This window comes from Capra hircus, chromosome 6 (genome assembly GCF_001704415.2).
Source record: "Capra hircus breed San Clemente chromosome 6, ASM170441v1, whole genome shotgun sequence".
Lineage (NCBI taxonomy): Eukaryota > Metazoa > Chordata > Mammalia > Artiodactyla > Bovidae > Capra > Capra hircus.
Window position 1 is genome coordinate 7,023,141 of NC_030813.1, and position 14,892 is coordinate 7,038,032.

At 42.3% G+C, this 14,892-nt stretch overlaps 1 protein-coding gene and 1 long non-coding RNA gene across 3 annotated transcripts in view; one reads left to right on the forward strand and one right to left on the reverse strand.

Moving 5' to 3' along the window:
- The window catches only part of SEC24D (SEC24 homolog D, COPII coat complex component), a 115,940-nt gene extending 106,520 nt beyond the window's left edge, over positions 1-9,420 (forward strand). For both annotated transcript variants that reach the window (XM_018049180.1, XM_018049181.1), the window contains exons 21-23: positions 1,806-1,997; positions 4,103-4,192; positions 8,591-9,420. In XM_018049180.1, coding sequence (XP_017904669.1) covers positions 1,806-1,997; positions 4,103-4,192; positions 8,591-8,731 — 423 coding nt within the window. In that variant the 3' untranslated portion in view covers positions 8,732-9,420. The remainder of the gene's footprint in view (positions 1-1,805; positions 1,998-4,102; positions 4,193-8,590) is intronic.
- Positions 2,012-8,584, reverse strand: LOC106502172. The gene is made up of 3 exons (XR_001295761.2): positions 6,349-8,584; positions 5,567-5,656; positions 2,012-2,795 (listed from the first exon to the last, which is right to left on the reverse strand). It is a non-coding gene; the product is annotated as an uncharacterized LOC106502172 (long non-coding RNA).

Consider the following 14,892-nt stretch of genomic DNA (forward strand, 5'->3'; position numbering starts at 1 on the left):
ATGTACTCTGCTTCTTTACTGAAGATAGCCCTGAGTGCTCTCTTCCTCGGCTTCTTCCCCCCCGAGACCTAGCAGGTTATAACTGCGGGATCATAGCGGGGACAGCCGAGGGCTGGTTTCTGACTCCTGGATCAAAACGCACGCCCAGGCTCTCAGTGGTAGTGCAATTAGAAAGAGTGAACGTCCGTTCAAATAATTGATTTTCGGATAAAACTGGACTCTGCCAGAGAAGCTAGGGCCCTGGGGAACACGGACATGACGGTCTCACTAAGACCTACTTGCCGTGTGGGCTGCTCGCAGTCCTCTGACAGCCCTTCCCTCTAGAGCGCCCTCTTCACCTGCTTCCCGGCTTGCCCTCCCGCTTCCCCGGCCTCTCCTTCTGCCGCCTTTGCTGGTTTATTTACCCTGCTTTCCCCGTGCGGGCCCCCAGGGCTCAGGCCCCGGGACTCTTCTGTCTGAGCACACAGCCCTGCGGGGGTCTGACCTGCGTCAGGCCGGCAGCCACAGCCTGTGCCGACGCTCAAGCTCCCGTCTGCAGCCGGCACCGCCCTGAGCTCCGCAGCGCTGGCGCTGGAGCCCCTGGAGCCCGTCTCTGTGGGCTGTGATGGGCACCACCCCTGAGCGCGCTGGGCCTCGTCTCCTGCAGTCTTCACCCCATGCGTCTGTCATCCTCTCTCCTTCCGGTTCCTCAGGACCAAAGGCCCACGCTCACCCTTTGACTCTCTTCTTCCTCACCCACCACATCTCATCCGGCAGCACTCTTTCCACGCCCAGTCACCACCCAGACTCCAGCAGAGTCGCCTCTCCTAACAAGCCTGCTTGCTGGCACCTGTGGCCCCCCCAGTCACTTTTTGGCACGGAAGTCAGAGTAACGCTGTTCAAATAAGTGTCGGTTCATGGCCCTCCGCCCCTCAGAACACCTCAGGATTTCCCACTTCAGGAGAAGCCGACCTGCTTCCCGCCTGGGCCCCACCCTGCTTTCTGTCTGACTCGTATTCTCTCTCTCTCTGTACTCCAGCCACATTGGGCTCCTCGCTGAGCCCTGAACGTCCGTGACAGTCCTGCGCCTCAGGCCTTCTGCACCTGATGCCCCCCGTCTGGAATGCCCACGGCCCCTGGCTCAGATGTTACCTTCTTAACAAACCTCCTGGACTCCCCTGTTTAAAACTACCACCACCAGTGTGCTCTATCCCATTGCCCTGCTTCACAGCACTTAGTTTGGTCGGTCGGTCGGTCGGTTTGGTCGGTCGGTTTGGTCGGTCGCTCTGGTCGGTCGCTCAGTCGTGTCTGACTCTTTGCGACCCCATGAATTGCAGCACGCCAGGCCTCCCTGTCCATCACCAACTCCCGGAGTTCACTCAGACTCACATCCGTTGAGTCGGTGATGCCATCCAGCCATCTCATCCTCAGTCGTCCCCTTCTCCTCATGCCCCCAATCCCTTCCAGCATCAGAGTCTTTTCCAATGAGTCAACTCTTTGCATGAGGTGGCCAAAGTACTGGAGTTTCAGCTTTAGCATCATTCCTTCCAAAGAACGTCCAGGGCTGATCTCCTTTAGAATGGACTGGTTAGATTTCCTTCACAGCACTTAACACCGTCTAAATTTCTATATACTTAGATTATCTGCTGTCCTTTCTTCCCTCCAAAACATGGTTAGCTATACAAGGTGGGGATTACTGTCTAATGACTAGAATGCCTGGTGCAGAGCAAAGACTCATTGATGTGAGCTGAGAGGGAGGAGGGGGAAAGGGTAGGAGAGGAAGGAGGGAGCAGGAGGGCCTTCTGACTCTCACCTCTGCCTCGCAGCACACCTTGGATGTCAAGAGCACCACGTTACCTGCTGCTATTCGCTGCTCTGAGACCCGTCTTTCAGAAGAAGGAATCTTCCTCTTGGCCAATGGTCTAAACATGTTCTTATGGTTGGGAGTAAGCAGTCCACCAGAACTGATTCAAGGAATCTTTAACGTGCCATCTCTTGCACATGTCAACACAGATATGGTAGGTATATTTTTTTCTTTGTTTTGCAGTAATAAATTCTTAAATGCTTTTTGTTCATGTGCAACCATGTATTATAGACAAAACAATAAGCTCTGTAGTTCTATATAAGAGAATTTCATGTTTTAATGAATAACAATTAGCTAGCATAAAGTTGTTTGTATAAAGTGTTATCCTACAACCAAATTAATGCTTTAATAGAGACTGCCAACACTACCAGAGCATTTCCTATTTGTTAATCACTGTGCTCCAAATACTTTAAACACACTATTTAATTTAATTCTTGTAACAAATCTGAGACAGATACTAGTATCAACATTTTCTAGACATCTCCAGTGAGGTGTAGAGACAAGTTCTTTCAGTAGTGAGTGGCAGAGGTGGGAAGTGAGTTTGGTCTTAGGCTCTGGGCTCATCCCTGGTGCTGAACTACATATTCACCAGGATGTAGAATCTGTCAGACATGTTTAGCTACAGATATGACCATCCCACAAAAACAAATTATGCACCCTTCTGAAATTATGCACCCTTAGATTTGATGTGGAATGAACACAAATGATGTTCTTCTTAAACTATAATTGTTGGTTTTCCTAGTATACTCTGAGAATCACACTGACTGCATACCTTATTTGCAGACCATCGTGTGAGCCCCACTGCTGTGATGGTTGTCTTCCTCTGCTTGACTGGATTCCCTATGAATTCAGGTGCAGAATGCAGCAGAGAATTTGTTCCCTGAGTCCTCACTCACGTTTTGGCAGATGGCTTAAGGCTTTAATTTCTGGTATGAAGGTAGACACGTAGCATCTGGAGGAGGAGTCTGGATTAAAATCTCAGGTTAAATAGATATGTGGTCAGTTTAGAGAGCTGCATATGTATTATGAATGTAAAAATATATTTTTAAAGAAGTTAAAGGTATCCATTAAGAGGTTAGTTTTAAGATGAATATTTAGAAATAGTAAGATGTTTGCATGTGGTTGAAATTAAGAATGATTAGAAATGCAATTTCTTAAAAATTAAAATTCAGTGGGCAAAGAACTAAGTGTGAAGAAAGTTTATATAAAATTTAAGGAAGCCTCCTCTTATGTCATATATTAAACATTAAATTTCACATATGAAATAAATGTTAATGCATATTTGTTGAATATACATATGAAGTAGCCAAAGTCTGTCCACCACGAAGCAACAGATTGCTAGGTTTGTGCTTATGTCTCCATATTTCTTCTCAACCTTCTTCAAAAAGTAAGACAAAAAAACAAATATTGCTTTCCTTTTAGAGGCAGTTGGCACTCTGAGATATATACATAAAGTATACTTATTTTATGTTTGTTTTTTAAATGAAAATTTAAAAATAGTCTTAAAGAGACCACATAGAGAATACATACAGGGTGTGGATTGTGAATATAAATAATTAATTTCTTGCCTTTTTTCTTTTTAACAACTCCTGTGAAAAATATTGGCTATGATCTTTTCCTGAGATGTGTGACTTTTTGGTAAAATGTTCCAGTTCACTTTTCCAGTGGCTAACTCACAGATGTTGTCTTAGCTCTTGGTATCTCCTTGCTTAGAAGTAAGCATTAACATTTACGTCTTAATGAAAGAAATCTAAGTCCAGATCTCTCGTGTCCCCTGGGGGCCACATGCCGTGGGTGCTATCTTTTATATACCATTACCCAGATTTCAGGGAAATCTAAGAGGCCACATTCCCTCTGAGAAGTCAGCATTTGGTGGTTTGAATGTTGGGACAGTGGTATTTGGATGGCATTTTCCACGTGGGGTAATGCCTCAGGGTTCTGCTGCTGATCCACTGAAGGAATGAGGTATATCCTTCTCTCATAACACAGCCTTGAAATATCCATCTTGCAAAGGAATTAAAATCATGGTGACTTGACATTATTTGCAAAAATCATATACTGTTTGTGTCAAATTATGCTGATGAGTATGAATCATTTTTAATGCATTTTTATTTCACATTTTTGGTTTTTAGGTACATGAACTAAGCCAACAGCGTGGAAGGATATTTTTTAACTTTAACATTCTAATAATCTCATTCTGCTTCTATCTAAATGTTATAACTTGTACTGAAACTTAAACTTTATTTTCCTTAAATTTAGACATTATTGCCTGAGGTGGGAAATCCATACTCACAAACACTCAGAATGATAATGGGTATTATCCAACAAAAGCGGCCATATTCAATGAAGGTAAGAATGAGATTTTCTTCTTTCTTCAAGTGTTTTGATTTCCTTACAGACTTTAAAATGCATGTCCTGTATTTTTATAACATGATTTCTCATAGAAAACTTACAGTCTCTGAGTATACTTACTTACCTGTCAACTACACACATACAAAAATAACTATCACCATGCATTAACTATGGGTTATCTTAGTATTAACTTAGAAACAATTGATATTATTAAGTCTTTGAAATGACTTTTCCTTCAGTGCTTAAAATTATAGAAGTATAAAAGCATTTGTTAAATTTGACTTTTACAGCTTTTATTATCTCTGAAAAATTTTGTTATCCTAGTCCTTCCAAGCTTTTTTTGAGTGTGAGTAAAAGAATGTAAAATGTCTGTTAAGTCAGGAAAATTATGCCTTGTTGCTAAGTGCCAAGTGCTCACCCCTGTTTTCCTTTTCAAGCTCAATAGTAGAATTGCCTGGAACGTACAGATGACGGTGGTCTATTACTGTACTACTTCCTGCAGAGGTGCAGGACGCTTAGCTGCAGGCAGGCCTCTACAAGAACCAGGGTATTGTGGGGCTATTGTTCCCCCAAAACATAAATATTATATCAGTTTATATCAATGTTCTTTACCATGATAGATACTCGTGCATGCAAGCATCAACTTTAGTAGAACTTAGGAAAGTTGAATAAAGGGCTTTATAATCTCTAGGACATCTGGGTAAACAAAACCTTTCCAGAACTGTTTTTACATCACTACTTGGGTTCAGTTTTAGGGCAGGACCTAGAGACGGCAGTGAAGGCTCAAACTAAACATGTTCTTCACACAACACTCTGAACACCCTGGAGACATGTGATGAAATCTTAGGGTCTTACAACACACAGATTGACCAGAACTAGTGTTCAGAATGCACCGCAAGGATGAGCCACCTTTGTCCTAGTGGCTGCATCTCCACAACTGGCCCCAAATTGCAGAGAAGGAGCCAGACTAAACATGGCGATCACCCCTGTGCTCAGTAACCCCTTCTTTCAGGAAAAATGAAAATCCTTTCCTCTCCTCTGCTTTCTCTCACCTGCTTCATGACCTGCTTATCAAGGTCATGTCAGCTGTGGTTATTAAAATATCTGGAGTAGTCACCAAATATGATATGTAAATAAAATATAAGAAATTATATAATATTAATACTAATTTTCGCTTAAATGATTTTTTTATGTGCTACTTGCAAATGTATCTCTGTTTGAAAAATCCTTGATATTTTCAGGGTTTCAAAGAATTTGAAACTCATTAAAATCCAGAAATGTGAGAGCTGAAGGAATCCAGGAGATACCTGGTCCCCCACAGCCTCTCAGCTGCCATTGCTGCTTAGCAGACGTGAAAAGGAGTGCGCTCACCTGGTCAGGGCGCACAGCTAGGTCACGACAGACACAGGCCTGTCCTGGCTGTTCAGTCCATGAGCTTGGTTTTACATCTTCTTCTCCAACCTTTGAAAATGGATCACACAAAGGAAATGAAGACACATTTAAAGAGTCTTTATATCTTTGAAAGAGTCCAGATTGACTAGGAGGAGAAAAGGGTCAAGGATAGCAAAATCAAACCAGAAGGCATTGCTACCTTCTTGATTATGCTAGTTAGTTTTTCAGAGAATCAGCCCTCTTGGAGCCCACTGTCAGCACAGTCTTACATTTGTGGGAGAATTAAAAAAGAAAAGAAGAGATTTCTATCACAGTGTATTCCCAGATTACCTAAATCAAATGCTTTACTGAAATTCTAGCCCTGCCCTGCTCATGGTTCTCCAGGCTCCAAAGTATCTCTTCTTCTTCTTGTGCTTCCTAGAATACTCCCTCCCCACTGGCTCCTTTCCAGTTTACAAGCTGTTGTCACATCTTCCTTCTTTGAAGCTGCTGCTTCTCCAAGATGCTGCTTCCTTTTCCTTTTTATCCCACAAATGTGTACTGAACACTAGAAACATAGCAGGCATTTTCCCACCATGCTTCCTGAAATGTTAATAACTGCTTGTAGTTTCCTTCCCAGCTCCAGTTTTCTTGGAACTGCCAAACTGCTAAAGACATTTTCTTCTCAACCCCTTTACAGGACTGAGTACTGCTACTTTCCTCAATGTTTCTCTTCTGTCTGCTTTCAAGACATCATACTCTCCTGATTCTTTCTCACTGACCTTTTTCCTTTGGCTTCTCTTCATTCATCTGCCCCTTGAAGACAAGTTGATGCTCTCCTAAGTTATACCCATGGCGCTCTCCTCTCATTCAGCATACTCCTTTTGGGCCATCCTGATCACTGCCGTCATTTATCTGTGCCCTGTGAAACAGGCAATGTGAGAGAAGAAAATGCATTTTGAAGTACAATAATTCTCTAAGCACTGGTAACATGGCCCAGAGAATTTCCCATTTAGACCAGTTGGATTAACCAGTCCTTCCAGAGAGGGCACACAGGAACGTGGCGGGGAGACCAGCAGTGACCATTTTATGGTCCTCTCCCTCCCCACCCCACCCCACCCCACCGAGCCGCGCCCCTCCCTATGGAAACACTGAGGGGAATAACATCCAGATTCCCAGTCCCTCCCAATATACTTTCTCCTCTGATGTGGGTGGTGTGTCCATGAGAAGACCACCAGCATGTCAAGACGCCATATCCACCACTTCTATGAATGCAGTTCCCTGAGACTTTCCACCAAGTGCTGGGTGATCCAGCTTTGTAGAGACTCAAATGCGATAGCAGGATATTAATTCCTTTACCTTAAAGATGAGTTTCTTCCAAGGTTGAAATTCATCCCCTCTTCCGTTTCCTACTTCAGATCATGGCCAGATGAACACATCAGAGAAGGTTTTACAGTGACCACTACATTTAAACCAAAAACTAAATGAATGAATGGCAGTACCCTCCAGATGAGCAATACGAACTTCCATTAATTTCCATAGAAAAATTAAGTTCTAAGGAAACTAGGACCTCAAAATCCTTCCCTCCATGGTGTTTTTATTCTGCCCAGTCTCAGCCTGAGCTATCTCACTGAGGCCAGACCCACATTGGTGTTGCCCATAGCAGACAATGGCAGAGTCCTAGCGGCACCTGGAGAAAGGTGGAGAAGACAGTTTACTTGTGTAAATTTCTCTTTTCAAGAAAACTGCCTTGGTTTCAGGCTCACCAGGATGCACACTTTCAACTCCTTGGCGATGTTCCTATGGGAGGGGCTAGTTTCTTTCCCCTCATCAGATGGAATATGACTTTGCACACTGCTGTTCCAGTGTCAGGGCCTGGCACGGACCAGCCAAGACATCACATGTGTCCGTATCCACGTGGAATTAGCCAGCTCTAAACGGTAGCTGCACCCAGCCGATATGGAACGTGCCTTCCTCGCCGTAGCGGGTGTGAAGCTGGTAGCTGCAGGCACTTTGGGTGGTTTCACCAGGCAAAAGGAAGTGAGAGATGATGCCCTGGTTCTTCTTAATTGTACAGATGGTAGATGGAGACAATATTTTGCACATCTGTCTCCATTAACCACACACACAGCTCAACAGATATCAAATTCTGACCATTCTGATCGTCTGCTTTAACTTCTTGAAATACAAGTGAGTAAGTGGGTCAACAGAAGAGCTGAGAGTATTCATGACAAACTACCTTTTTCTGGGCTTCCTCCCCATGGGTCTCTCCCTCTAGAGCAGCACTGTCCAATAATGCAAGCTGCACATTAATTCTATACTTCGTAGCAGCCACAATTAAAATGAAAAACAATTTTGATAAGGTTTTAACTTATCTAAAATATTACCATTTCCACATGTAACCGGTGTAAAATTATTTTTTGATTAATTTCAGTAGTTTAAGAACATTATCTTTTCCATCTGTCTTCTTAGCAGCTACACTGCCTCATTCAGGTCTTGACTGTCTCCCACCTTAGATGCTTGCAGCTGCTTCCTGTCTCGTTTCCCTCATCCCCCTAGTGAATGCTATGCACCACAGCCAGTTGTTCTTCATCACCTTTGTTGAGTCACATTTTCTACAAAAACCCAAACGCGTCATCTCCCATGGACTTCTAGAAGTGTGTGCTAATTTACCTGCCATCCAGGACTGTGTATTTGGCACGTGGTTCCCCAGTAGAATGCTCCCTAATACTATACTCCCACATCCTTAAGGAAATCCTACCCTGTCCTTTAAGGTTCAGCGAGTCACTGCCATTGTGAAGCCATTTCCATAACATTCTGCTTTTGTTTCTTTGTTGCCACTTACATGTCTTGATTTTTGTGGCTTTGCGCTGCCTCTCTCTACTCTGGGTAACAGGCATTTTCCTGTCCTCCTCCAAGGCCTCATAGACAACAGACATGCAATTCTGGTGAAACTGAAGCATACAGAATTGAGCCACATTCAGGAAATGTTTATAACCAGCTGCCTTGTTGTTTTCTTCCTAGCTGACGATAGTAAAGCAGCGAGAACAGCCAGAAATGGTTTTCCGACAGTTCCTGGTAGAAGACAAAGGACTTTATGGAGGATCATCCTATGTGGATTTCCTTTGTTGTGTTCACAAGGAGATCTGTCAGCTGCTTAATTAACAGAAACTTCTCTATTGTTAATACTGCATTTCTAAGGAGACACTCTCCTTCTTGGTGCCTAATTCTCTGGATAGTAACAGTCTAGTTTTGATTTCTTGCTCATTTTCAGAATAGCTTTCCAAGACGGCATTTTAGAACTTCAGCTTTGGTGCTCAGGTATAAAGCCAATTGAGGTACAGTTGTACCTTAAAGGGAACAGTCTATTTCTGATTGCACAATTAAAAAAAAAATGATGCAGTTTGCATTTCATGAAAGGCATAGTTTACAGAACTGTAAACATTCTCAATTTTCTTTGTGCTAGACATATAAATTATTTTTCAAAATGTATAGATTTGGGGTAAAAAGTTGTCTCGGTTCCTCTCCCATTTACAGTAAGGGATAAAAAAACTTAATTTTTACATTATACTTAATTTTTTTAAAACAATATAACCCCATTGAACATTTCTCAACTTAAGGTTTGCATAGCAGACTTTTAAATAACCTTGGAATCTATTTTGTGGAACAATTTGTGTTCTACGTTTTTTTCATAATTACATGTTGTGTATGTTAAGACTATTTTCCAGTTGTTATTTTGTCTGTAAAACAGTCTTTATCAATATTCTTCATGGTTCCCTGTACAATTTTGATGGTTTCTACCTGTATATAATGGATCTTAACCAGTATCAATAAATCACTTCATATGCTCTTAACTACCAGGTAGAATTCATTATTTAGGTATTTTGAGGTTTTAAAAGAAATAAGAGTGGTAGTTACAGTGTCTTGGAAAAAGTTGGATGGATGGATCACTAAAAAACTAAGTTTTGGGGGTGAGTTGGGAAGAATTAGGTAAATAAATAAAGCAATGTCAGACAGTATACTCAAGAAAGGCAATTTAAAAGTTCTCCAATGTGTCTTGGTGAGCAAAATAAATAAAAACAGGACCATTATTAATGAATATACATAAACCTAGGAGAGTAGCTTTGAGTGGTGTGACACAAGTATCTGTCCTTCTCTTTCCTGCTCAACTCTGATGTCAGTGATGTGAGTAATTAATAAGAGCTAAGTACACTGAATACATACAATGTCCCAAGAACTGCACTGGCTGCTCTGTGAACATCTCCACATTTATTCCTCACAGTAACCATAATCTTATTATCAGCCCCATTCACAGATGAAGAAATAAGCTTGAAATGGCTAAGGATTTCATCTGTGATTACATGTCACTCCCTAGAGCCAGACATCTGAGAGTGTGAAGTCAAGTGGGCCTTAGGAATCATTAGTATGAACAAAGCTAGTGGAGGTGATGGAATTCCAGTTGAGCTATTTAAAATTGTAGGAGATGGTGGTGTTAAAGTGCTGAACTCAGTATGTCAGCAAATTTGGAAAACTCAGCAGTGGCCACAGGACTGGAAAAGGTCAGTTTTCATTCCAATCCCAAAGAAAGGCAATGACAAACAATGCTCAAACTACCAGAGTTGTACTCATTTCACATGCTAGTGAAGTTATGCTCAAAATCCCTCAGCAGCATGTGAACCAAGAACTCCCAGATGTATATAATACAAGTTGGGTTTCAAAGAAGCAGGGGAACCAGAGATCAAGATGCCAACATTCGTTGGATCACGGAGAAAGCAAGGGAGTTCCAGAAAAACATCTATTTCTGCTTCATTCATTACACTAAAGCCTTTGACTCTGTGGATCACAATGAACTGTAGAAAATTCTTAAAAGAGATGGGAACACCAGACCACCTTACTTATCTCCTGAGAAACCTGTATGAAGGTCAAGAAGCAAAAGTTAGAACTGAACATGGAACAACAGACTGGTTCAAAATTGGGAAAAGAGTATGTCAAGGCTATATACTGTCACCCTGTTTATTTAACTTCTATACAGAGTTGTTCGTTTGCCCAGTCATGTCTGACTCTTTGGGATCCCATGGACTGCAGCACACCTGGCCTCCCTGTCCTTCACCATTTCCTGGTTTGTACATCATGTGAAATGCCAGGCTGGATGAATCACAAGCTGGAATCAAGACTGCCGAGAGAAGTATCAACAAGCTGAGATATGCAGATAATACCACCCTAATGGCAGAAAGCAAAAAGAAAGTAAAGATCCTTTTGATGAAGGTGAAAGAGGAGAGTGAAAAATCTGGCTTAAAACTCAACTTTCAAAGCACTAAGATCATGGCATACAGTCTTATCACTTCATAGCAGATAGATGGGGAAAAAAATGGAAACAGTAACAGACTTTATTTTCTTGGGCTTCAAAATTAACTGTAGGCAGTCTGACTGCAGCCATGAAATTTAAAAGACACTTGTTCCTTGGAAAGAAAGCTATGACAAAAGTAGACAAGTGTATTAAAAAACAGAGACATCATTTTGGCGAGAAAGCTTCATATAAGTCAAAGCCATGGCTTTTCCAGTAGTCATGTATGGATGTGAGAGCCAGACCAGAAACAAGGCTGAGCACCGAAGAACTGATGCTTTCAAACTGTGGTGTTGGAGAAGCCTCTAGACAGTCCCTTGGACTGCAAAGAGATCAAATCAATCGATCCTAAAGGAAATCAACCCTGAATATTCATTGGAAGGATGGATGCTGAAGCTGAAGCTCCAATACTTTGTCCACCTGATGCAAAGAGTACCCTGATGATGGGAAAGATGGAGGGCAGGAGGAGAAGGGGGTGGCAGAAGATGAGATGGTTGGATTATCGACCATTATCGACTCCATGGTCATGAGTCTGAGCAAACTATGGGAGACAGTGAAGGACAGGGAAGCCTGGCGTGCTGCAGTACATGGGGTCACAGAGATTTGGTCAGGACTTAGCAACTGAATAACAAGAAGAAGCCTAACAAGGTATGCTTTAAAATTTGTAGATATCGTGAAATTGAGAAAAATAACAAATATACTGACAGAATTAAAATCTTCCCACAAGTCAGCTAATCGCATAATGCTTCAGATCAATTTGGAATAGTTTTAATAAGAAGAAATGTAAGATTCTGAACTTGTGTCCAAAAAATAAATGTACATGAAGCTGCATCTTAGGGGGAAAAAAAAAAAACGAAACTGAGTTATTTAAAAGAGAATGTAGGAGGTCTGTCAACATGAACCTATAGGAGGATGAATGCATATATGATCCCGAGCTACTTTATTTTTTTTAACAAGGATAGTTCATCAAGTAAGTACAGCAAACATCCCACTCCACTCTGAGGTGAGACCACAATTAGGTGAGTTTCAGTTCTAGGCACCGTGCTCTACATGAAACAGAAACCCAGCCCACATCCCTTAATTCACTTGAAGATAGTCTAATAAATCAGCCAAGAGGGCAGAGGAGAAATACCCTGAGCTCACTTCTTTACTGGCACCACAAAATCACAGCTATCTGCAGAACTACTACTGATGAAAAAGACCAGACTCTACCAGAAAGGATATACAGCTAAAGATAAAGAGGAACCACAAGGAGATGGGTAGGAGGGATGAAGTCAAGATACAGTCAAGTCTCATAACTCTGGGTGGGCAGCCTACAAATGGGAGAACGCCGGCCACAGAGCTTCTCCTACAGGAGTCAGAGGTCTGCGCCCCACACTGGGCTCCTGGGGTCAGGGGCCCCACACTAGGAACAGGAGCTCCTGGAGTATCTGACTGTGAAGGCCAGCAGGGCTTCCTTTCAGGAGTCCCCGAGGGCTGAGGAACACAGACTCTACTCTGAAAGGGCACACACAGGCTCTGGCGTGCTCCGGGACCCTGGGGTAGAAGCAGGAATTTGGTAGGAACTTCGGCCGACTTACAAGAGTCTCCCAGAGAGGCAGGAGGCAATGCAGCTCCCCCACCGTGAGGACGAAGACACGGGCAGTCATTCTGGGAGGGCCTATTCTGCCAGGAGGACACTGTGCTGGCGGGCACCACTGTGGAACCCTCCCTCTAGTTTCAGTTTCAGGACTAGCCCTGCTCCCACCAAACATCCTGTACTTGTCAGGCTGGGATGCCTCAAGCCCAGCAGCTGACAGCTTCACCACCAGGAGACAGGCTGACTGAAGACCTTCAGGGCACAACACTGCCCACTAGATGGCCCAGGACCAGCCCCACCCACCAGGGCTTTCAAGCCAGAGACCCTAGGACCCAGCGACCCCCGCCCCCTGCCCCCCACCAAGAAGCAGACACCAGCCAAAAGAAAACTGCAACTCTGATAGCTGACCACCCACTAGCAAGCTACACAAACTTCAGGACCCCCCACGACCCTACACTCAACCATAACAGGAACCAGCCTGATCACCCGCAATCCAGCCTAGCTCTGGGACACCTGGGCCCTGCAATCAGACTTCAGGACCTGTTCTATCTGCCAGTAGGTCAGCACTAGCCAGGACCTTTGTACCCACGAGTGGATGGGCAACAGCCTGTGGTCTCTTGGACAGACTCCACCCACTAATGAGCCAGCATTAGCCACAGGGCCCCCCCTAGGGTTCTGCAGTCAATCACCCTGTGACCCAGACCTGAGCTAAGTAAAGGTAGAAAAAAACAAATCAATAAATCTTTCTTGGACTTATCAGGAGACGGCCCAAATCAATAAAATTGGAAACGGAAAAGGAGAAGTTGCAACCAACACCACAGAAATGCAAAGGATCATAAGAGATTACTAGAACTACATGCCAATACAATGGATCACCTAGCAAAAATGAACAAATCCCTAAAAAAAATAGTCTCCCAAGTCTGAAACATGAAGAAATAGAAAACATGAATTACCAGTAGTGAAATGAATCACTAATAAAAAAAAAAGTAACAAAGGATAGTACACGACCAGATGACTTCTCAGGTGAATTCTATCAAACATTTAGATGAGTTAACACCTACCCTTCTAAAACTATTCCAAAAAAACTCAACGGAAGGAATGTTTACGAACTCATTCTATGATGCCAGTATCATCCTGATACCAAAACCAGACAAAAATATTAAAAAAAAAAAAATCAGGCCAGTATCACTGATGAACATATATGAAACAGTCCTCAAAAAAAAAAAAAAAAAAAAAAAAACCCAGCAAACCAAATACAATAATAAAAGGGTCATATACCATGATCAAGTGGGATTTAATCCAAGGATACAAAATGTTTTCAATATCCACAAAATCAATATGATACACCACATGAACAAAGTGATAAAGAACACACGATTATCTAAAAAGATACACAAATACAAAATTCAGCATCTACTTATGATAAAAAATATTCAGAAAGTGGGCAAAGGGAACATACCTCAACATAATAATGGTCATACATGACAACCCACAGCTAACATCATATTCAACTATGAAAACTGAAAGCATTTCCTCTAAGATCAGAAACAAGACAATGAGGCCCACTCTCACCACTTTCATTCAACACTCCTGGAAGTCATAGCTACAGCAATCAAACAAGAAATAAAAGAAATCTAAACTGGAAAAGAAGCAGTAAAAAAAAAAAAAAATTAACACTACTTGCAGGTATCATACTATATAAAGAAAATCCTAAAAATGCCACCAAAAAACTACTAGAGCTCAATTAATCCAGTAAAGGGTACAAAATTAATATAGAGAAATCTGTTGCCTTTCTATATACTAGCAACAAACAAAAAGAAACTAAGGAACTAATCCCACTTATAATCAAAAAGAATAAAATTCCTGGGAATAAACTACCTAAGGAAATAAAAACTGTGCTTGAAAAACTGTAAGACAACTATAAGACACCGGAATGCAAAAGCAGGAAGTCAAGAGATAACCTGGAGTAACAGGCAAGTTTGGTCTTGGAGTACAAAATGAGCAGGGCAAAGCAAACAGTTTTGCCAAGAGAACGCACTGGTCATAGCAAACGTCATCTTCCAACAACACAAGAGATGACTCTACACATGGACATCACCAGATGGTCAAGACTGAAATCAGACTTTGAAGCCAAAGGGAAAAGCTCTATACAGTCAGCAAAAACAAGACAGGGAGCTGACTGTGGCTCAGATCATGAATTCCTTATTGCAAAATTCAGACTTAGAGAAAGTAGGGAAAACCACTAGGCCATTCAGATATGACCCAAATCAAACCCAGTGTGATTATACAATGGAAGTGACAAAGACATTTAAGGGATCAGATCTGATACAGTGTGAAGAACTATGGACGGAGGTTCCTAACACTATATAGGGAGGCAGCAGTTAAAACCATCCCCAAGAAAAA